Raw genomic sequence first — 21,837 nt, forward strand, 5'->3', positions numbered from 1 at the left:
AAATCATTTCATCGCTTTTATGTATCAAGAGAATATTAAGAGGATTATAATTAAAATAAAAATAATTTTTTTTTCAAATTTATTTATTAATATTAATAAAAATATTATTTGGAATTTTTTCACGATAATCTTACTGTAAAATTATATTAATAAAGATATTTATATTTTATATACATTTTAAAAATAAATATATCATTTTATATAAAAATTCATTGATAAAATAAATATCTCTTTAAAGGAATTCTCTTAATATTTATAGACTATATAATCATTTCAAACGTATAATAAACGGAAAGGTAGATCGAAACGTCATTAACAGGTGTCAACGCGCTTTAATCATACGAAGTGACAAGAATACAGGATAGCACTTATGCGCAACATCCTCTATCCTACATGATAAATGTCAGGAGGATGTGACAACCATTCCGTTTTGCCACTCTCACGGCGGATATAAATACGTAGATTGACATAATTTAATAGCGACGTTTATGTCATTTATTGTTAGATGCGCTATGTGCCTGACGTGACGCTTAGCGAGCTAGCTCGCGAGAGAAACGTTACGCGAAGATGACAATTGCGATGCAATCTCCTCTGAAGTAATCCAATTACAATAATTTCGTTTCGCTTTCATTATACGCGAAGTCAGTTCCTCGTACTTGCGTTCGCGGAAAGATGAACAATACGATCGTTAACGACGATAATATTAATATACCTCATATCTCTGAAGAATCTGTCGTAATTATGTTATATGATATCTTCCATTACTTAGCATGTGTAACCCAACATCAATATAATCACGCCATTTAGATCTAACGAAAATAATTTCTAATTAAATTTGCGATCCAAGTTTTCTCCAGATATACATATATTGCACTTTTTAAATTGCTTATAAATTACATCACTATTAATCAAAGCATTAATTTTAGAAATTTGATATAAAAAGTACTTATATATTTTTTTATTTTTAGTTTCTAACAATAAGTTTCATTTTTATTTTCTAGCAATTATTATATATATGTATACATATACTTTTAACAAAAATTCTATTTTATGATTCTTTAACGGTAATCAATTATGTAAAAAATGCTTCTAACTTGTAAATTACAGCGTAGTTCCTGATGCATTTCATCATGCCGTACAATGCCGTATGGAAGGCAGTATATACGAGGCGTTGCACATCACGACATCAATGAGTCAGTACCAACACGTAAGAACTAGTTCATTACACATGATAAAATATGTATTTGGGACGAGAAAACAGTTTGCAATGACTTAGTACTTCTTCGGCTAGATAGAAGTAATGAGTCTAAAATTATAAAAGGATGTGATTCGCATGCGTGATAAAATAAGACAGTAAGATTAATTCTTAGAAATATATCTTTATACCATCTCACCGTTGCTGTAATTAGTACTTTTCTATTATAGAAATGTAAATATAGAACGAAATTTGAGACTAAAATATTTGATAAATTGGATATAAACAATGTATGAGATATCATAGATTTATTTTAATTAATAATTATCAAAAATTCTTAATTCTTATTCCATAGGATCTTCAATAATTTAAAATTAAATTTATCATTTGCATTTTATAAACTTATATTGTAATATAATATTGTATATAATATTATATATAATATTGTATTTGCATCATCTTAATATCGATAGCAAATTGTCCGATTACGAATTAAAATGTGTTTCGCAATATCTATTCGCAGTACGTTTTGGCATGTTCAAATTATAATTACGCGTTACATAATAAGAAACATGACATGATTTCAGTGAATTTTCAGCATTGTTAGTAGCCGAAAACAAATTTGTAGTTTCCACGGTCATAATGTAAGACCTTTCGTATGTAACGAAATAGGTGTGTCAGTCGAAATATAACCGAGATATGTCTAACTGGTAATTGCGATACAATTAACTTTGTACCCACTGCTTACTTCCAAAGAAATTAATTATGCGCTTATTCAGTTATTTTAAAGCGCGCTTATAAAAAATAGAAATTAAAAATTATAATGAATAAGATTTTAATTACATATCTCAATTCTTGAGAATTAAAATGCTCTTTGAATTTGTAAGTCTTAAATTAAACTAATTTAATTAATTTTTAATTTTAAAAAATAGAATTATATTAAGAATAGTTTCTAACATACTAAAAAAAGTTGGTTTTTCTTAACAAAAACTTGCCGGAAACCCAAATAACGTTATATAATATTATAAGAAAATTGAAGTGTTTTGGTGAATTAAGCTTCAAAAGCGTAAATAATAAGATCTGATTTTTCAATTAATTTTAAGCGTATTTTTCTCCTAAAGAAATTGAATTTGAAACTCGACTATTAAGCTAAAACAACTATTGTCGATTATCAATGATGAAAACGCTTCTAACAATTATACAAAAAAATCTCAAATAATATTTTATTAATTAGATTCTTATTTTATTAATTATAACGCTGAGTAGATAAATTTGTTAAGATGAGATCACCTGCGGATTTGTCACGCAATTAGTAGAGAAAGTATGAATATCTTCCGACACATCTCGTACTCTTTTCCCGGATATCCTGCATATTTTATTAGATTTCAATGGACCCACCGACTGCGCTCGCGCTCGCGCAGGCCCCAGGGGGAATAACAATTCTCCGCGGAGGAAACGACGCGACGCGAGGCAAGATAGACAACCGATACGTCCACGAATACGAGGCATATCAAGTTGGCATCAAAAAAGTGAATACGAAACGCAGAGGAAATTGCATGATGTAATAATTGTCCTGTGGGAGTGCCTAGAGTGGAGCGAATACGACAATACCGGTGTTGCACACTCTCTATGGGAACTATTGTTACAGATTTTACAGTCTACTACTGTGGTAGTTCTTGCCCGGTCGTCAACTCCCACGTGGCTTTCACTCGTGTCCCCGCGAAACCGAACTTCTTCGCATGTGTCCCATTCCGTTATAGCGGCATCGCGCTCGTTTCCTCCACGGGCGACGCGCTTCCGCTCCTTCGCGCCGTCATTATCGGTGCACTTTCTTCGACGCTCTTACGAGGCGTGCGACTTTTCAGACCTCTGACAGAATTTATGACAAACTCGAGCCTTAATCGCACAAGGAAGAAAAATGTAATTTACTTGTCAAGCAAAGAACTTCGTAACATCGTCAGTTTATGTCAGTGTGAGACTGACAACTCGTGTATTTTGATAGGGGAGAAAGGAAACGTTTATGCTAATAGAATTACAACAGCGTAAAAAATATGCGTGAAATATAAAATTTCAATGTTAATCAATAATTGATTAATAACTGATTGCTTAACGAAGTAGAAAAACAGTCGCTTTTCGACGTGCGACTCGCGTGGCAGTCGATCACATCAAAGTTTCCCCTCGTTAAAGTAATCCCGTCTTGAGCAATCCGCGTGACGAGAGAGAACGCATAATCGAGATGAGTAAACACAACCGCGGTACCTTTATTGTTGTGCATTTACTGCCGAAGCGCGCGACGTTTCGCGTTTTTACTGCCGTCGTCCAAGAAAGAACTGTCATTTCGTATTCCAGCGTCATAATGAACGTTTAGGGGTCATCAAGGTTGAGCGTGGCGGCGCAACGCGCCATGGAAGGGGCGCGGCGGTGGTTGCCTATTGTGTCACCCTATATATAACGGTACTCGACACCCCACGCGGTATTAAGAACATTCACCGCATCCGCGGTAACATGGTTTCCAGTTCCAAGGTATATCACCGAGTACTATACCGAGCGAGCGCGAGTGCGCGAGAACGCGTTTATGGTGTATGCGATTCGCGCGCGAGAGATTGATTTCAATCGCTATCAATTTAAACGCTCGATCCGAATGTTCTGCTGAATTTTTCACGATATCGATATTGGGAAAGTGCTCGTGGGAAAGTGCGCGCTTTGGCGAATGGTTTCGCCTGTACACGGTCAAGATTTATTCCGAGCCTTAGGCGATGCGTTAGAATATTAGCGAAAAATACTGCGGAGTGACAAGTGCATCTTTATGTGGATATAAACGCGTATTGAGAAAGTATTTTGCGTGAATACGAATAAATTAAATATATTAAATTAAATATTAAATATTAATTAAAATATAATTCCTATCGCGCGAAAATCTGAGTTTATCGTTTCAAAATCCGTACTCGATGTTTTAAAATTTTCAGTATCCTCCGCGTCCTCGTAATAATGAATCATGACGCGTCGTATTTATATTTGCGCCTTTTCTCACGGTGAAAAATCACATTTTGCTTTTAAGATGACGCCATGGCTAATGGCATTCTTCTGCCTGGCGACAGCCGGCTGTTCAAACGTCACGGACCAGCAAACATCGGAAACGCAGCACGATCATCAAGTGGCGATCTTGAAGCAGATCAGAAAGGTGAATGAAGACGGTTCTTATACGTACGGTTACGAAGCCGGCGATGGATCATTCAAGGTAATTATGTGCGTGATTACTTAAACACGTCGTAATGTCGACCGCGCCTATCGATTTTTCTTAAGAACTCGCATAAAGTTCCCACAGTATTGAATATTAATTATTCACGGAGATTTTTTTTATTTCCAATTACATCTAATGACAATGTTATGCTGCGCAAACAATGTCGAAGACAATGATACTGCCGTGATCAATGTCAATAGCAAATGCTCATAGACATTTCTCATTGCTTCCTACATTATAAATTTATATAATCTATTTATAGAGAGAGATCTTGTTATATTATTATATAATATCTATCTAGAGATATTTTTACCTAATAAATTTCAATAATATTAAAAAATAGATGTAGAAATATATATGTGGTATTCTTCGTAAATTATATTGTAGCTTAACTTCGATAATGATTTAATTTTTAATTATATTATCTATGTAATAATACAAGATAAAAAGACAGTTAATTTATTAAATATATAAACAATTCATCTTGATTATCTCGATAACGAAAAATTTAATTTTCGTCCAAGGTGCAGAACTTAAAATTACGCTACTTTCGCGAAAATCTGAACGGCAAATACTTACTTTGTCAGGTTGAGAGTCGCGACGTTTTGGGCAACGTTAAAGGCACGTTCGGCTTCATCGACGCCGACGGCGAGATAAAGAGAGTCTCGTATTCCTCGTCGAACGGAACGGGCTTTAAAGCAACCACCATGTCGCCATTGCAGGAACACGTGTCAGTCGTGCAGAGCATACCGCGCGTCAATCGTACATTAACTACGAAGAAGCCGAGCATCGTGTACGCCACGACGACGACGGAAGGGTCGACCAAGTCATCGGTTGTACAGTCGATTCCTCGAACGAGGAAAACAACTACCAGTTCCACCACAACTACCACGACCAGCACCACTACAGAAGCACCAAAAACGATACTCGGACATTACTTGAAAGGTACATCGAAGAACAGGCCGCGTTTTATCATCAATGGCCAGCAGAGACCGATCGTGTTAGAGGAGAGCACCGATGACGAAGACTCGCAGATCAATAGACCTAGTACAGATGATAAAAACGGCGTCTACAGAAGAATCTTTTTGACTAAGCGACCGATTGAACACAGCTTACCGCCGATATCCGAGGACTTTATAGAGAAGGAAGACGAAGCCAAGATTACAACGGGGAATAGCCTGAGGAGGCAACTAAACGACGAGACCACCAAGTCGAATTCTGATACTGCAGATAATAGTGACGATCATTCCGACGTTTACGGCGGTTCTTTGTCTACAACGCGACCTCTGTTCACCACCTCCGCCCCACCGCGGATCATCCAGAGAGTTCCCAATACCTCGCGCACAGAGCGGCCAAAGATCTACGTCAACCGGGAGAATCTGAGGTCGGGTGGTCGATTCGACAGCCCGAAATACGAAGATCCTCAAATCTACGAAACGGAGACGAAACCCAATCAGGCGGAGCGCACGTCGACGCCGCAGATCTTGCTTCGAAGTTCCACCGCTCGAGTACCCGTGGAGAACCGGGAATATGTCAGACAGAACGCGGAACCTCTCTTTATGAGACAACAGCCCGAGCAATATCTGCGGGAGTTGCCGCCTAGATTACTCGTACAGTCTCAACAAGGCAATCTCGAGGACGACGGTGTCTACAGAGCGATACCGATCGGCAGAATCTTGTTCCGACCGCCTCCCAATCAACAGCCGGTCTACTCGACCACGACGGACGCCAACATTCACTATCTGACGGAGAACCCCCTGCCCGATCATGAGGATCAGGCGCGAATCGCGATGAACGCGAATTATGCACGCGCGCGTCCCGTGATGAGACCGCTGATCTATTCAGAAGCTGAGCGGAGACAACCCGCGCTTCTGCGACCGATTCCAGGTCCAATGGTTCATCCCGACGATAGAGATTATCAAGCAACCACACCCGAATATCCTTATAGACCTGGCGCACTGGCACTGCCACCGGAACCGCCGAATCCGATCACGCCACCTCTGAGTCGACGAGACTTCCAGACGTTGCTGAGGAGACTGCTAGTGAGCCAATACGGCGTGCAAGCTCTGTCCTATCCAAAGAGTTACCTGGAAGATGCCCTGTACGATCAGCAACCGTATCCATCATATCCGGCAGGCTACCAGGCGCCACTTCCGAGACCCGAACTGGCGTACGATCAGCAAGCGCAATATGGTGAACGCATACCTCTCAGACGTCCGCTCTACCCTCGTGCTCTGAATCCGACCTATCATCAGCAATTTGACGATTATCACGACGGCAGATACTCTAAGAGAGTATACAGGCAGAAATTCTACGCGCAGGACATAACCGAAGACGGCGATGAGGTTCTCCCGGCAGCCATCAGAGAGGCCTTGCTGCTAAGAATGGTGAATCTGGCGATCAACGCCGAACGATCGACAATGATGCCGACAACAGTCATGACCACTACAACACCATCTTATAGAAAGACGGGCCCGGTCAGAAGCGTACAGATCATCACGGATGACGAGGAGGAGGCGAAGGACACGAGAAAGAAGATGTAACGATGACGAGTAATGTAGAAATAGTTAGAAATTCCGTCCACAAAGATTATCGTTGCAAGTAGAAATAAAATACGAGGTAAATTATTGTAGAATTTTAACCAACTTCATTACAACTTTTTTTTGTAAAACGAGACACACTTAATCAAGGTCAACGAGCAAATATGTCCTCTTTCAGCAATCTTTAAATTCTACTTGTTCTTGCTAGAGATATTACTAAATATCCTGGAAAGGTATCGTGAATTCTCACGGTAGCATATTTAAGCATGACGAAGCAGTTTAACGGTAGAGTTTTTCTTGATTGTAGGAAACGAACGGATATATCCATCCGCATGTAAGGACCAATATCGCACATGCAACAGGCACATTTGTGTCGTTAATGAATCGGATCGATTTCACGAAAGGGAAATCGTCGCCGCGCGATCCGATTTTCTGCACGATATCGCATGTTTATCGTCGCATTTATATCTACTGAAATAGACGCATCAGCATATATTCGATTAAGAAATATTGTTAGATGATTAAATTTTTTTTCTCATATATATATATATATATCATTCCCTCGTATATTTATCTTTCTTTTAGCTTATCGCATAATTTTATTGCAAAATTTCGCACGCTGCTAATTTGCATCAAATTTATATTATTTAATAAAAGAGAAGGAACAATGGAATGATGAAATTGGTGAATGGATATTATTACATCCGGCTGTAATTTAACAACAATATAAAGATATTGTAAACATTGCAAAATGAGTTTGTTGACATTATATGTTTACATTGATTAATTACAAAACATATATCGATCGGTAAATCGCTGATGCGTCTCATACCTAAGCTAATTAATTAAAAAAAAAATCTCACGGCTAAAACGCAGAACAGCATCTGCGAAAGCTCTAGCTCCTAAGACACCTGTAGTACTCACTACTTACTGTAAATACGACGTTACGTAAGAGAGACTAGTGTGATATATACGCATCGCGAAATAAAGAAAGAGTCAGAGAGACGGTAGACGAGGAGTTGTGTGAGAACTCATTTCATAAGTCCCTGAGAGTCGGCGTTAACCGGGAAAGAATAGTAACGCGTCTACTGGCGGTAATTAGCGTCGCGGATTGCGACATTACTCTTGCCCTGGTCGGATCTGCACAACAACAAAGTTGCACAGTCGCGCGCGAATATACGCAGTGTGGGCGGGGATCATGAGATCTCGCGCGCGGTTTCCACGCATTCGGAGTATTATCCGCGGGCAAATTCTTCGCCCGCAAAAGCGTTACGTGTATGACGTACATACATGACAGGAATATCGCGAAAGCCGCGGAGCGAAACAATCATCAACTCAGCTTATGTTCGATTTGTCCAAGTGCGATACGGAAGAAGACATCGAATTAAGAATGGTGAGAGAAAATATTAAACGGATGAATTTTATTAATAGCGCGCGATTTATTGATTTATCGGAAAAATGAATCAAAGTAATTATTCGGTAATCATCAAGTTTATTCTAAAGCTTCTTTCGCTTAAAAACGTAAAAATATGTATGCGCCTTCTAGATATTAATAAATAAAATCAAACATGTAAATAATCATGAAGCCAATATTATACGTATTTACATTCTGCGCTTGAGAACGGGTTTCGCGTACAAGTAGAAAAATGACAAAGTATGTATTATATGTATCTGAATTCACGGTGAATGGCAGGTCATTTTCCGCGATTACTTAAATAGCGTACCGATTTTTCCGCGCGCACCGGATACGCGTGCATGTGAAAGGCCGACATTGTCGTTAGATCGCGCAGACGGTCGTTGAAACGGACAGCGATCTTGTACACGTCTTCCGGTATTCCGTGCATGCTAGATACAGTGGCGTAGGCGCAGTTTCGCGATACAATCAGATGGCGATAAGGACAAGCCAAGGCAGCAAAACTATCTAATTAGAGCGTCCGTCGGTTTTTCTCTCGCTCTTTCTCCAGAGATAGAAAGCCGTCGTCGTGGAGGGCACACATTGTCTCGCAGAACAGAACGCGTAATGCATACATTTGTATGCAACGAGAGTTAGGAAATAACTGGAGAAAATCGCGGCAATGCATTCTGATGAAGCGAGGCTGCTACAACAATAGTCGAAAGCGAGTAATCTCAGACAAAAACAACACTTACTTGCGCTCTCGTCGAATTTCTAACCCACCGTGGTGCTCTAATAATAACTTTCTATTCGAATCGGCGAATCTATTCATTATTATTCATGATATCGTTTCGTAATAATTCTATCTCTAGAACAGTCAATGCTCTCAAAACGATGTTTCGTTAAATCAGCGATACGTGTAATAAAAAGATTATTATCTGTCAGAAGTATAGATGCACTTATAGACTTGAAATTGATAAAATTCAGATTTTGTAGATCTCTTTTTTTATAATATTCTTCGAGGACAATTTCTTTTATATCATATAAATATATAATTCTTACTTTTAAAGTATTATATACATTCATCGCGTTAATCACGCGCATACAATTATTGTATAGTTTTCTCTATCGTGATAAAAAAATACGAAGCGATAGGGCGATATCCTTGACGTAAGGGGCATGTAAAAATGGCACGGAGAATTTGTACGCTGGCGGTGGCCATTCAATTAGAGGTCACCGAGATCTTGGAATGAATAGACGCGGAGCGAGGCACGTTCTTCAGGCTCTCGACGTCATCGTCCAACGCGTAGGGCCCGAAAGGCTCGGTCTGCACGCCCACGTCTTCGTGATCGAGCTCGAGGGCGTCCTGCTCGTAAATTACGTCGTGACTCCGCGGTCTCGCCACCGATTGGATCCACGGTTGCGGAACGCCTTTGCCGAGCGCGAGAAAAACCGCAGCGGTCGTTAACAGAACGACGGATGCGACACCGAACACCAATCGCCAAGAGCCAGCGATCTGAAACAGGCGACGCCGTTCTCTTCGCAATTAGCGTCATTTGCGTCAAACCTAAATAAGGCGACAGATTGCAAAAGCAAATTGAAATGATCGCGACTGACAACATTAAAAATCTGAATTTCCTCAATATTGCAACGCGGTTTCAGCTTGCAATTGTCACTTGAAGGATATAGAAATGTACATTATGCATTTACAAAAATTTACGCAATAGAATTGAAAGAAATCTTTAAGATTTAGATAAATCCTCCTTTCCATTTCAAGATTATATTAACCATTTTTTAAATTTGAAAACAATAAATTATTAAATATTTAAAGAAAAAAGAAATAAGACGATCAAGATTTTAAAAATACAAGAACCGCTCAATTTTTCTTACGCAATCGACTTCCTACTATAACGTTCACGAAATTTAGCGCGTTACATTTATGCGAGCAGTGTCATGTCCGGTGTAATAATACGACTTACGGAGCCATGAAGAGCCTGGGTGACAAAGTAATTGGCAGCCAGCAGTCCCGCGGCGCCCAACGTGGAGCAGAGAGCGCACGCGGCCGCGGCACACGCCGGCGATTCCGCAGGTGCGAGATCGGCTATAGCCGCGAGTGCACCGGCCGGTGCGGTGCCGGAAACGAGAAGGGCTGCTATCCCCAGCCAGGCGGCGCCCAGGGCCTGACATCCGGCGTAACCGGCGACGAACAGGAGTGCCGCGGGGATGAAGTGCGCTGGTCGCATTTAATATTCTCAATAAAAAGAGATCTCTTTTCATTATAATTTGGTATTAAATTTAGATATAAATGCTTTCATTCAAAAATCGAGTTAAGAACGAAGAAGGAAATAAGTTTACCGAATATAAATTAACTTGATTAAGATAACTTGAAATTTCTTATACGCGCTTTTCTCAGACATAATGCCGTTTACAAAGATTCACGTATGTAATGCACCTGTGTAGACGACCAACTTTCTCGCCGTGGTTGTGGATACTATTTTAGACTCGCGAACGTGATCCACCAGAAGACCGCAGGTCAGCGCAGCCATGAAGTGACCGATGTGAGGTAACGTGGTCAGCACCGAGTCCTGAATTGGATCACAATTTATTGTTAGTAACCAGGTGAGACTCGTTATTGCGCTTGCAGCTGTTCCGCAATATCGATCGGTTATGAAATTCAACCTCCGACTTGTATCCGATATATAATTACGTAATAATAACAAAATTTATATCTCCTCTTTTTCCGCCTTTTATTCTTTCATATTTATATAGTTTCGTTTCTTTATCGATCAAAAAGAGTTAAGATAATAATGATCATACAATTCTAGCCAACTTACGTTAGCTGTAGAGAAGCCATATATGAGCTTCAAGTACTTCGTCATGCCAAGAGCGAGCGTCGCGTCGCCCCATTGATTGCCCATAGTCGCTACTGCGGATGCCCAGACGGGTACAGATCTCAATAGCTTCCCCCATGGTATCACAGCCGCCTGAGTGTGTGATTATTAGTACATACGTAAAATAAATGTGTCGCAAATGCTAATTAACAGATAGAAAATTTAGAATCCGTATAAGGTTTATACATTCTCTATCTCAGCAATCTTTTATATATAATTCATTTATGCCGGACATGTTATAATTTATTATACAAATATAAATATTATATAAATATTACATAAATATTATATAAATATTCATATTTGTGACGAGCTCGCTAAACGGTCCGGAAATGATGCTTACGTTTGTATCGTGTTGATAAGACTTTGGTGTATCCTTGACGAATCGACCAAAGGCGAAATACCAGCACAGTGCCAGAAGAACTAGACCGTAACACAAAGAATCGCGGCCAAACATTCGCACCACCGCGGTGCCCAGCCATCCGGTGAGGCAATAACCTACGCTAACAGCTTAAGGAGGACGGGAATCAAGATTAGTCAATTAACCACGTATAGCGTTCGGTGGAACGTTTTAAAAAATATCCTGAAAAGGTCGTGGTGTCTTCCCAAATATGTCCTTCTTACAAAACAATACTTGAATAAAAAATCGGAGAGCTTATTACACTCATCCCACTCTTTATTTCTCATTTAAAAAACCGCCGCGTTATTCGCAACCACAAGCATACCTGCGTAACAACTGAAGTACCAACTTCTGTGATTACTCTTGAACCACGTCATAGCCAGCATATGAGCAGCGGGCATAGTCGCGCCCTGCAAAAGATGATCATAATAATTTCGCAATAATTTTCCCGCGTCTCACGTTCGCGTGTGCGCTGTGTTTTACGATGGCACGCGAAATCTCACGTAACTCGCGTTGCATCTAAAAGCATCTAAAAAGATGACGTCAAAAGAATCTCCGCGCCGACTTACGGTGCATAATCCTTGAAATAAACGAAGTGCAACGTGCGATGGTCCGCGCCAGGCGGCGGGTACTAACAGAGACGCTACACAGGCACTGAGAACAGCTCGTGAGAACACCATAGAGGGCCCGGATCGACCCCATACCAAGCACCCTCCGAGAATTGGACCGGCGACCTGTCCCCATAAGAACGCCTCGCGCATGTTCGATTCCGCTCGCTCCTCCTGCGGCAGCTGTCATTCATAAAATGAATTAAAAATCATCTCTCTGTCATTTTATTAAGCGCGCTTCTATTTTTCACACATTTCCCCCTTGAAATTGCTTAAAGATTTAACAATTAAACAAATGTGAAACGAAGCAGAATCACATTTAGAATTAATCTCGCTTAATTTATGTTGATAAATAAAAATTTATTAGAGAAATAAAAAAATTGAGAAAATTTATGTTAAATTTACTATTAAACGAATGCATCTTCAAGTATGAAGTTTGAGAAAATATACCTCCATAAATATAATCTCAAAGTCCTCGGTGCGATTGCGGCTGGTGATATTGACCAGCATGTCACAGTGCCAAGACGTATCAATGATGGCATGATTGTCTTTTTGATTCGCTAGTAATGCGACGGAGGAACTGACTTCGACCGCGCCGCAAAGTGCAAATCCAACTGCGACCAACGCGGCGACGATGTGTCGCGCTCGTACAGCCGCTAACGAATAATAATATAATTATATAATAATCGCAATTAATTTGATAAAATCGCCAGTAACAAGTAACTCTTCAACACGTCAGATTGCTATTAAAATGCATTATTAAAACATTTTACTTAATTAATTATGATCGCATTGTGTTGATAAACACCGTAAGACAGAAATATTTTATCACCTCAAATTAATAAAAATTATTAAAATTTTGAATGTGATTAAAAAATTCGAATAATCCTTTTACTGCTGAATTTTGTGTTGACAAAATTTATCAAATAAAATAATATTGAATAACGATAGCTTACGAATTATATCGAATTGAAATTGATAATTTTTATAGAATCGTATTCTCGACAAATTCGTGAGATAGTGGCAGAAGAAATGTTCATATGCATATATATGTACATCCATTATCGTAGTCTCTAAATATCCGAGCACTGTTTGATTTTGATAACTTATTCAAACGGCTGATACAATGATATCTATGTATCAGTTCTAAATTGAAAAAGCACTTCTCGACTGATTTTTAATGTCAATGAATGATAATATTGATATTAAAATTGTGTGCATTAATGATGCGAATGACATGTGTATATTATATATTGTATATTATATATATAACATATACATGTATATATATATAATTACACTTTTTAGATTAAAATAAATTAAATCTTTATATTGAATCTCTATAGGTCTATTTGTATCGCGAGATTATTTAAAGTTTGACCGCATGAAATAAAATTAAATCTCACGTGATGAGAAATAAAATTAATTAAAATTAACGAACCTCGAACTTCTTGCGCAGCGAGTTTTAATTGACAACTGCCATGTTTAACGAACTGCACGCTACCTCTTTTGACGAAGTCTGCCATCTCACAGAACTCAAAAATAATGAGATCAACCACGACATCTCGCTCTTATCACTCCCATTGTTTGATTCTTCGCGCACTATCTCTCCACTACTCCAATATATTTCAGGTGACCTCGACTTTGGCTCGACGGTATAACGCAAATAGCTAATATTTTTCGACAACACAGTGATCGCACAACATTTATTAATTCTTTGAATAGTGTAAAGCAGAAAAATAATTATCTCAACACTGATACAAATTTATTTCATTTAGTACAGATAGATTGATTATAATTAATCAATTTTAGGGCTAAAATATATCATATCATAATTTTACACAGTACATACTTTGAATAATTAATAAATCATTCTGTTTAACTATATGTTACGATATATTGATGAATTATTTTCAAATCGCAAATAATACACGAGAATTCCGGAAAATATTGCCGAAGGAAGTCGATTGAGAGCACACGTACCTCTGACTTCGAGTGCCGCGTGTCTCAGCTGGACGCTACCGCGTTTGAGACGAACCAACGCCGCCATCGTCATCAAACGAGCTGGCACACTGATTGCGTTTCCATGATGTAAGATCGATACTTTAGGCACATGTCGGAAAATTCGCGGCTTCTTTCCGGTCGCTTTTACACCGAGCGATACTAACGGAACAGTGAGTTATGCGAGCCATACTGGTCATCTGGCAGATGAGAGTGAATGAACATCTCCGTTAACGAGACTTGATACAATAAGTACCTATGTCGGTCAGCCTTGAAGTACCGTGTGCACGAGGTCCGCCTCATAATATTTTCCCCACATCGATCGTGCTAAGCGATGTCAAACCTCAACAAAGATCTCTATAAACGTTGTATTTTTTTAAAATCCTATCACAATGTGTAATTTAATATTAAATATTATTAAATGTAATTAATGCATTAATATGTGTAAATACTATTACGCTTGTACAACGAGAAATATTTTTAAAAATTCATCATTAAAAATGTAATAATATATTTAGATCCTATATTCTCTTCCTATTTGTCAAAATAATATTTCAATATTGATGACGCATCAAAATTTTATTTTATTAAAAGATAATTAAATGAATGTATATATTGTTTATAAAATTCTCGATTAGAAAAATAAAAAATCATTTTCTCTCGTCTTTAATGCAAGTCTAAGAGCTAGTTTATGTATACATCACTATGATGTAATTAATGCAATAAATTACTCAAATCGAGCAAACTATCGATAGCTGGTAACGAAGGAAACCTGGTTAAGAGTCTCTGCTGCGATATTCTGTCTGTATGAACCTACAGACATACCATGATGATACTTTAAGACGTTGAACAGTCAACCATCCGTTGTTCATGGCTTGCGTTACCAACGACCAATCAACACCAGTCGACTATAGACTCAAAAGCAAAACCTGGGGGGGCCTGATCTACGAGCCGCCTTGCACCAAGTCCCAGCAGGTCGCGCAGCAGAGAGTCAGGTCCCCTTCCCTGTCCCTAAACCTGCCACCAGCGGGGACCAGCAGGATACCACCTGCGTAGCGATTGGTCAGTTTGCAGGCAGGTCAAACGGCAAACACGTCACATCGGTCGGTGTTTGTCACACTTACCTGCCGCTTCGGAATAAAGCGCGCAATTCTCGCGGTCCCGCATTTTTCGCGTCTTGCTTGCGGCAAACGACACGTGTGACACGACGTGTCTACGACATATAATCCTGAACGGTAATCCCAGACAAAGTGCGGGAGAGCGCGAAACGACGCGCTCAAGGGGGACTGTAGAATCCGAGTTACGCCAGCGCCGAGGATTACTTTTCAAACGAGCGCAGGACAAAATGCGGCGTGTCAGCGCACCCGGGTAATTTGACGTGTGCAACGTGCGGTATATATTTTCGTACAGTGTTATTATATCTGTGGTGTGCTCTCTGGGGGTCTTTCACACAGACGATCGTCGCGACGGTGAATATCGAGAGAGGTGTCGCGGCACGAACCAGCGACGAGGTGAGTGGACTCCGTTTTGATTGCGTTTTGACCGTTTGCTCTACGGTTAAGTTAGGTATCCCGCTGGGGTCCCGACAACGCATCTCCCTCGACACCCCCCCGTCCTCCTCCGCCTCCACGCAGCCTCCTCTCCGGCCCCTCGCGAGCGTTCCGATGCGAACAATACGGCCCTCCGAGAGATCAGCAAAGGGCATTCGGGTCCATTCCAATCGAAAGGACTCCTTTGAACGATCGGAATGCGTGCCGGCGTATCTCCTTCATCTCCGCTCCTTCTTCCACTCATCCGGATCCCTTCTCCATCTCGTGTTCTCATCCACTCTCATTTCACTCTCGCCTTCGCTCCGTGACTCTCTTGAGAATTTTTGTCTTGCTTGATTTATTTTCAAGCTAGTTTTAATACCAGTTTAAAGACTCGCGTTAATCTCTAACTTTTTCCTCGACGATTTCCCTATCCTACTTTAATGTGAAAACAGTTTTCCTCTCTCTCTCTCTCTTTCTCTGCCAATTGTAATTATAATTCTTATACTCGTCATTAACATTCTCGCTATCGCTACAGTTCCCGTCCTTGCAATTGCTTCGATAATTTCGCAGAAGATGCTAACGAGTTCCTCTATTTTATTCTCGCACCATATTTACACTTTGTAATTAATCACGCAGAAGATTATTGCAACATTAATAGCACATTATTATATTACAAGTCAATAATATTTGATTATTAATTTTTTTAAAGAATTTATATATACATATCGAGAGTTTTATGAAATTCCCTCTTTTTCATATCGCGCGATTTTACTGTCCCTTCTCCCTTTCTCCTCTCCCCCCATTCTTTTGGAATGCGCCTCTCGAGAATCCCGACATATTTCTGGTCATAGGATCATCCGTAACAGGTTCCCAGCTAGAATTTCGATCTCCCGTTTATGTTTGCTAGAAATACGAGCGGTTTCATAAGAATGCGGCACGCCGATTGTCACTTTTAAAAAGCAGCAATCTAAACGACAATAAAAATCCGCGGGAGTGCACAAGTTTGAGTAAACGCGCCGAGCTAATTAATAATATATAATCATAGGAAATTTATGAACTTTCATCCTCGTACTTGTACCGGTTTACTTGGCAACTATAAATACTGTTATCTCTCGCTCACGTAGATGTACTCAAATGATAATCCTTGAAAGTTGCCATTCATCAAAATTAAGTTAATCATAATAGGTGTATCTTTCCACTTTCAAATAACATTAAAAGAAAAATAGGATATTTTTAAAATTAACGAAATGAGAAGTGTTCTTATATGCAATAATATTGCTAAATCATATATTTTAATAATCAAGTCTTATATTAAACATTTTAATAAAGCATCGCTGAGAACCACTTCAGATTTATTATTAATCCATTTTCTAATCAAGATATCGTCGTTTTTAATATTTAAATCTATCGTATAAATCATCTAAATTGATCTATCTTTATTTATCATAATAGAGATCTAAATTGTGTTATTGTAAAGGTAAATATCTCATTCTCTTGCGTCAATTTTAGTTGAATGTAACGAATAGAAATAAATCTTTATTAAATTCTTTCAATGTTTTCCCGCATAATATAACGATTATACTATTTATATCAGCACAAATACATAAATCTGCGCGAAACTGTCACGGCGAGCGGATCCGGGCGACGTAACCGGAGCAGTTTCGACGTGCGGCGACCTTACGTGCGTCGTAACGCACCGTTGTCGTACGTGCTTTGAAAATCACGCACACACGAATACCGTTGCATTAAGGTCGTTCACTTATATACCTACCTAGCTGCCTACCGGCTGCGGTGCGGCACAGGAAGAGCTGCTGGTGTTTGTGCGCGACGAATCGCGGAAGAAAATGAATACGTTTGAGAGACGCGTGTCTCTCTTTTCAACGCGGGTCACTTACAACTTTACAACGCTCCCTTTTTTTTCGCAAGTTGCCATTTCGGCCAAAACTCACGTACGACGACTTTGAAGCGAAAGTCTGAGAGATCTGCTAGAAACCTGGCAAGATCCTGTAACAATCTTTACGTGACACCTCGATCCCATTGTTGATGCTCACGTTTGAACGCGTACGTGCTTCGAGAAAATATCGTTGCATCATAATTTAATTTAGACGTAAACATGTTGTTGGGACGATCTCTTTATAAAAACATATCTTACTACAAACATGTGAAAAAATGCTCCTCTGGCAATGTTTGATTTTACTGAGATGATAATGTACGTGGAGCAAAGAAAAGGAACATTATTCTGTTATAAATTTATGTGAAATTCTACGGAATATAAAGCAATATTATAAGTACGATTATAACATTGATAAAATCATTTAAATAATATCGAATGCATGTGTTTTGAAGCTTGTATCATGCGTATAAAATACTATCGCACATAATTTAAAGTTACATAATAATGGAATTATATTGTACATAATGTCGCGGAAATTTGATGAAAAGATCGCCATCCTGTTCATTGGAATTACATGTTACACAATAAATTACATAATTCCGTGATCGAGTAGCTTTAAGAACGAATGCAATGCAGGTATCATTCCTTAAACATGTTTGCCGGTTGAAATATATGAAAATACCAGGAAACGGAATCTCGTGCGAGTAACTTGTACATCAATTCCGCATATTTTTAATCCTCAAAGTATCAAACGAAGTGAAACGCGCACTTTCGAGCTGTAGCGTTATTCGCGGGTATAAATCGCGTCACACCCCAAATACGTGATATCCTCACGAAACCCAATTAATTACGCCGACGATTGTAAACCAATGCATCTGATAATTTCCCCGCTAGAAAATTCATTATAAAGTAAAATTCGCGAGATATATGCGAAAAAGGATACGACGATACAAAAGTGAAACTAGATTTTCTCTAGTGCCGATTCAATTCGCAGCGTGCGAATTGCTTTACGGTCCATTTGCGTGTCTCCCCTAATTACTCCGAAAGTCCACTCGTTCTCGTCAAGCTTGAAAACGGAAGAAAAAATTAAGAATTCTGGACTACTTTCTTTTTGCTGATTCTGAGACTATCAAGTTGAGAAAGTAGAGCTGAACTCTTTGATGCGAGCGAGAATCTATTATACGCGATTGTTTCGAAAAAATCTTGTAAAACACGTAAGGAATATCTTCTATACATGCATTATTTTTTATGACAGATGCATTTTCTCTCATCGACATTTCAATAAAAAAAATTATCGTTTTTTGCAACATAAAATTAAAAATTCAATCACCAACGCGAGCGGGAAATCCTCTAAGAAATTAATCTTTTAGAAACAGTCACGCGGAAACTAAAATTTCTAAGGAAGTTTCTGAGACGTGCTGTAGATAAATAGCTTTGCTGAGATGCAATAAAGCAAGGTATACAAGCATAAAAAAGTCATGCAACGTAGTAAAAATTGAATAAATGTTTCATGAAAATGCGAGAGAGGAGAAACGCTTGAAACAAATTATCGGATTCTGTGGAAAATCGATCCTGTATTGCATAATTCGAGTTGATGTATACTTCTCGAAACATTTAAAGTCTTAAATATGTCGAGCGATATAAACTTGATACTAAGCGCAGGTATTAAGAATTCTCGTCGAGCGTTTCGAGAACTTTGAGAAAGGAAGTTTGCATATCGCGTCTAACGGCAAAGTTGCAAATTTTAGAGGCCTATTCGCGCGCCAAAGTCGTTTGCCGAAGAGCAATTTGCTTAAAACGGGCAGCGCTACAGCGCGCTATTTTTACATAGCCGAGAATGCGATTTAAATAATAGCTCCCATGAGAGTATGTTCTATAATTCATAATTATAATTACTTCCGCATACGATCTAATATCTAATGCACTTTCATCATTGATCGCATCATTGAAGTCGACAATATTTCTCACCATGATTTCAGCATCGCAAAGAAGGTAATGAGATAATGACGTAATGCGTCGATGCAGTAATTAATGCTTTTAATTAAAATGGAGTCATCCATAGAAGGCAACATCATTTTAGAAATTTGTTTGGTTGGAATAATTTTTTTACAACATTTTATGATTGCCTTGTTTCTATTCATATATATATATTGGTCATAAATATTGATCATAATATTATATTAATCATAAATACTTAGTAATATATTTTGTCAATAGCGCGTTAGTCATATGTTATGATACTGATACATCCAATGACTATTCGAAACAGAAAATCATTAGACATAGAAAGCGTGTTTAAACAAAATATTTTGGATACAAAATTTTAGTTATATTATTGTACGTATAAAAAATATAGTGCAATATAGAATCATTCTCAAGATATTTTGTACCACACGATACAAGAATATTTATGAAGAACGATCTAAAAATTCTTGAGCGAGATACAGAGCGCTCATTGACTATTAGGGAAGCTTCTCACTGTTCAATTGACAATTTTCTTTGCCATATGCGGTGGAAGCGCATGTCATGACAATCGGAGAAAACGCCTAAATGGTTTGACATTCTGGAATTCAGTTGAGTCTTCGCATAGGGCCATAACATCAATAGTCACGCTGCATTTACTTTGACAAAATTTTTCGAATTTTTTGGAATTCATTCTTTTTTTATGTCACGAAACGCTATGCGTGAATAACTATGAATAAGCTGATGAAATGAATAAATGAGAAAATAAATCAACAGCTGTGGAATGTTTTTACCTGTTAGAATTTTTGGAGATCATAGCGTCCCGCTCTAATAGTGCTATTTATTTTATTTTCTCCCTGAGAAAACGATATAGCAAAATAAAATATATTAAATTAAAAAATTCATATATATATATATATATATATATATATATATATATATATAATAAAAATATAATATATAAAATATAATATATATAATATATATAATATAAATATAATACTAATAATTATAATACTAATACTAATAATTATTATTTTACGAATGTTCGGAGATTCATTAAAAACTTTATATCCTACAAGAATTTGCAGTTGACACGAGCTTGATACAAGATTTTTAATTTTTTAATAATGAGCAAGACGCTCTCGATAAAAATCACTTTGAAATTTTGTATATCGAATATCGATGTGTTCTATGACGGTGCGGATAATACTTTCGGAGAAAATTGCATCGAACATACCAGGTCACCCGCCGCTGTCAGTGGGAAATACATCTATGATCCTTTGGCATTATCGGCGAAACGAAGTACTGGATAACCGTGTTACGAGTCAATCTCTCCGCCAAGAATAAGCAAGTCCCCGGAGGGCTTTGATGGAGACGACGGGAATAGTTCTTATTCCGGTCGTGTAACATTCTAGATGAATCCATTTCGCATTCGCATTTTAGCTTTATTTCAAATGATCTCTGCCTATAAATCGCGAATGATCTATAATAATCTCACGAATTAATAATTGCAATTTATTTCTTCTAATATGTACGACATTTTTCGTATTTATGAATTCACTTAAAAATTTTTACTGCCATTCCAATTGAAATATTTGGAAAATATTTTTCCGCATAAGTATTGCGATAAATTCTCTCATTTTCGATGCGCGCTTGCAAGCTCCCTTATTTTTTACATAAGCGTGGGTGTTTATTTCCAACGCATCTCGAGACAAATCTTTTTCCGATATCCCTTCGACAGGAAATTATATTTGCGCCAATATCTAAATAACTCTCTGTCATCGGAAGGTGTTCGGTGATGCGAATGTTCGTTTGCTCGCATTGTGGTCGGCACTCCACGCTATTTATACATGTCCTCTGAATAGGAGTAGGAACCGCGTGTATCTCTTCCGCTCACAATTTTAGATAGCTCGCATGATTAATCGAGCTTCTTCGCAAAGCACCATATGGAAAATGTTGCGTGCGATCTAATCGTTCGGAAGATGACAACGTCGAATTTCAACCCATTCATCGGTGATTTATTAAGCCGCTCGCGAGTGATAATTATCACAGATTGTGTATGTGATCATAAAATAACTGTTTAAGAGATTGCGCTATTATTTTACATACGAAAGAAAAATATAATGATGAGACTCAAGATAAACTTGACTATTGAACTTACAGTAAAAATCTGAGAG

At 38.4% G+C, this 21,837-nt stretch overlaps 3 protein-coding genes across 6 annotated transcripts in view; 2 read left to right on the top strand and 1 right to left on the bottom strand.

Moving 5' to 3' along the window:
* Positions 1 to 1,155: 1,155 nt before the first annotated feature.
* Positions 1,156 to 9,204, top strand: LOC145975499 (uncharacterized). Of its 3 annotated transcripts, none has more exons than XM_083106011.1 (3): positions 1,156 to 1,207; positions 4,254 to 4,433; positions 5,024 to 9,204. In XM_083106011.1, the coding sequence occupies exons 1-3, from the start codon at positions 1,190 to 1,192 to the stop codon at positions 6,977 to 6,979; spliced, it is 2,154 nt and encodes a 717-aa protein (XP_082962137.1). In that variant the 5' UTR covers positions 1,156 to 1,189; the 3' UTR covers positions 6,980 to 9,204. The 3 variants fall into 3 exon arrangements, with proteins under 3 accessions (XP_082962137.1, XP_082962136.1, XP_082962138.1); XM_083106010.1 differs by lacking the exon at positions 1,156 to 1,207 and adding an exon at positions 3,483 to 3,718; XM_083106012.1 differs by lacking the exon at positions 1,156 to 1,207 and adding an exon at positions 3,484 to 3,718 and having other exon boundaries at positions 5,159 to 9,204.
* Positions 7,724 to 14,494, bottom strand: LOC145975500 (sialin). 2 transcript variants are annotated; one of them, XM_083106014.1, is made up of 10 exons: positions 14,252 to 14,494; positions 13,710 to 13,938; positions 12,719 to 12,924; positions 12,230 to 12,451; positions 11,986 to 12,070; positions 11,604 to 11,770; positions 11,204 to 11,353; positions 10,822 to 10,954; positions 10,349 to 10,602; positions 7,724 to 9,885 (listed from the first exon to the last, which is right to left on the bottom strand). In XM_083106014.1, the coding sequence occupies exons 2-10, from the start codon at positions 13,792 to 13,794 to the stop codon at positions 9,592 to 9,594; spliced, it is 1,596 nt and encodes a 531-aa protein (XP_082962140.1). In that variant the 5' UTR covers positions 13,795 to 13,938; positions 14,252 to 14,494; the 3' UTR covers positions 7,724 to 9,591. The 2 variants fall into 2 exon arrangements, with proteins under 2 accessions (XP_082962140.1, XP_082962141.1); XM_083106015.1 differs by lacking the exon at positions 13,710 to 13,938 and having other exon boundaries at positions 7,725 to 9,885.
* Positions 14,495 to 15,352: 858 nt separating this feature from the next.
* LOC145975457 (uncharacterized) overlaps positions 15,353 to 21,837 on the top strand; it is a 76,588-nt gene continuing 70,103 nt past the window's right edge. The window contains exon 1 of the mRNA XM_083105943.1: positions 15,353 to 15,780. The gene's annotated coding sequence lies outside the window, so the exon portion shown is untranslated. The remainder of the gene's footprint in view (positions 15,781 to 21,837) is intronic.

This window comes from Camponotus vicinus, unplaced genomic scaffold, assembly GCF_025532165.1.
Source record: "Camponotus vicinus isolate PSW18456_S1 unplaced genomic scaffold, iyCamVici1.0 SCAF_8, whole genome shotgun sequence".
NCBI lineage: Eukaryota > Metazoa > Arthropoda > Insecta > Hymenoptera > Formicidae > Camponotus > Camponotus vicinus.

Excerpts from the sequence above, each read along its gene's own strand:
- LOC145975500 (XM_083106014.1), bottom strand. The coding sequence starts at position 13,794 with ATGGCAGACTTCGTCAAAAGAGGTAGCGTGCAGTTCGTTAAACATGGC. Across the intron at positions 12,925-13,709 it reads CGCTGCGCAAGAAGTTCGAG|CGGCTGTACGAGCGCGACAC; the intron begins GTTCGTTAATTT and ends ATTATTCGTTAG. Across the intron at positions 10,955-11,203 it reads ATGGCTTCTCTACAGCTAAC|GACTCGGTGCTGACCACGTT; the intron begins GTAAGTTGGCTA and ends GATCCAATTCAG.
- LOC145975499 (XM_083106011.1), top strand. Across the intron at positions 4,434-5,023 it reads CCGGCGATGGATCATTCAAG|GTTGAGAGTCGCGACGTTTT; the intron begins GTAATTATGTGC and ends TTACTTTGTCAG.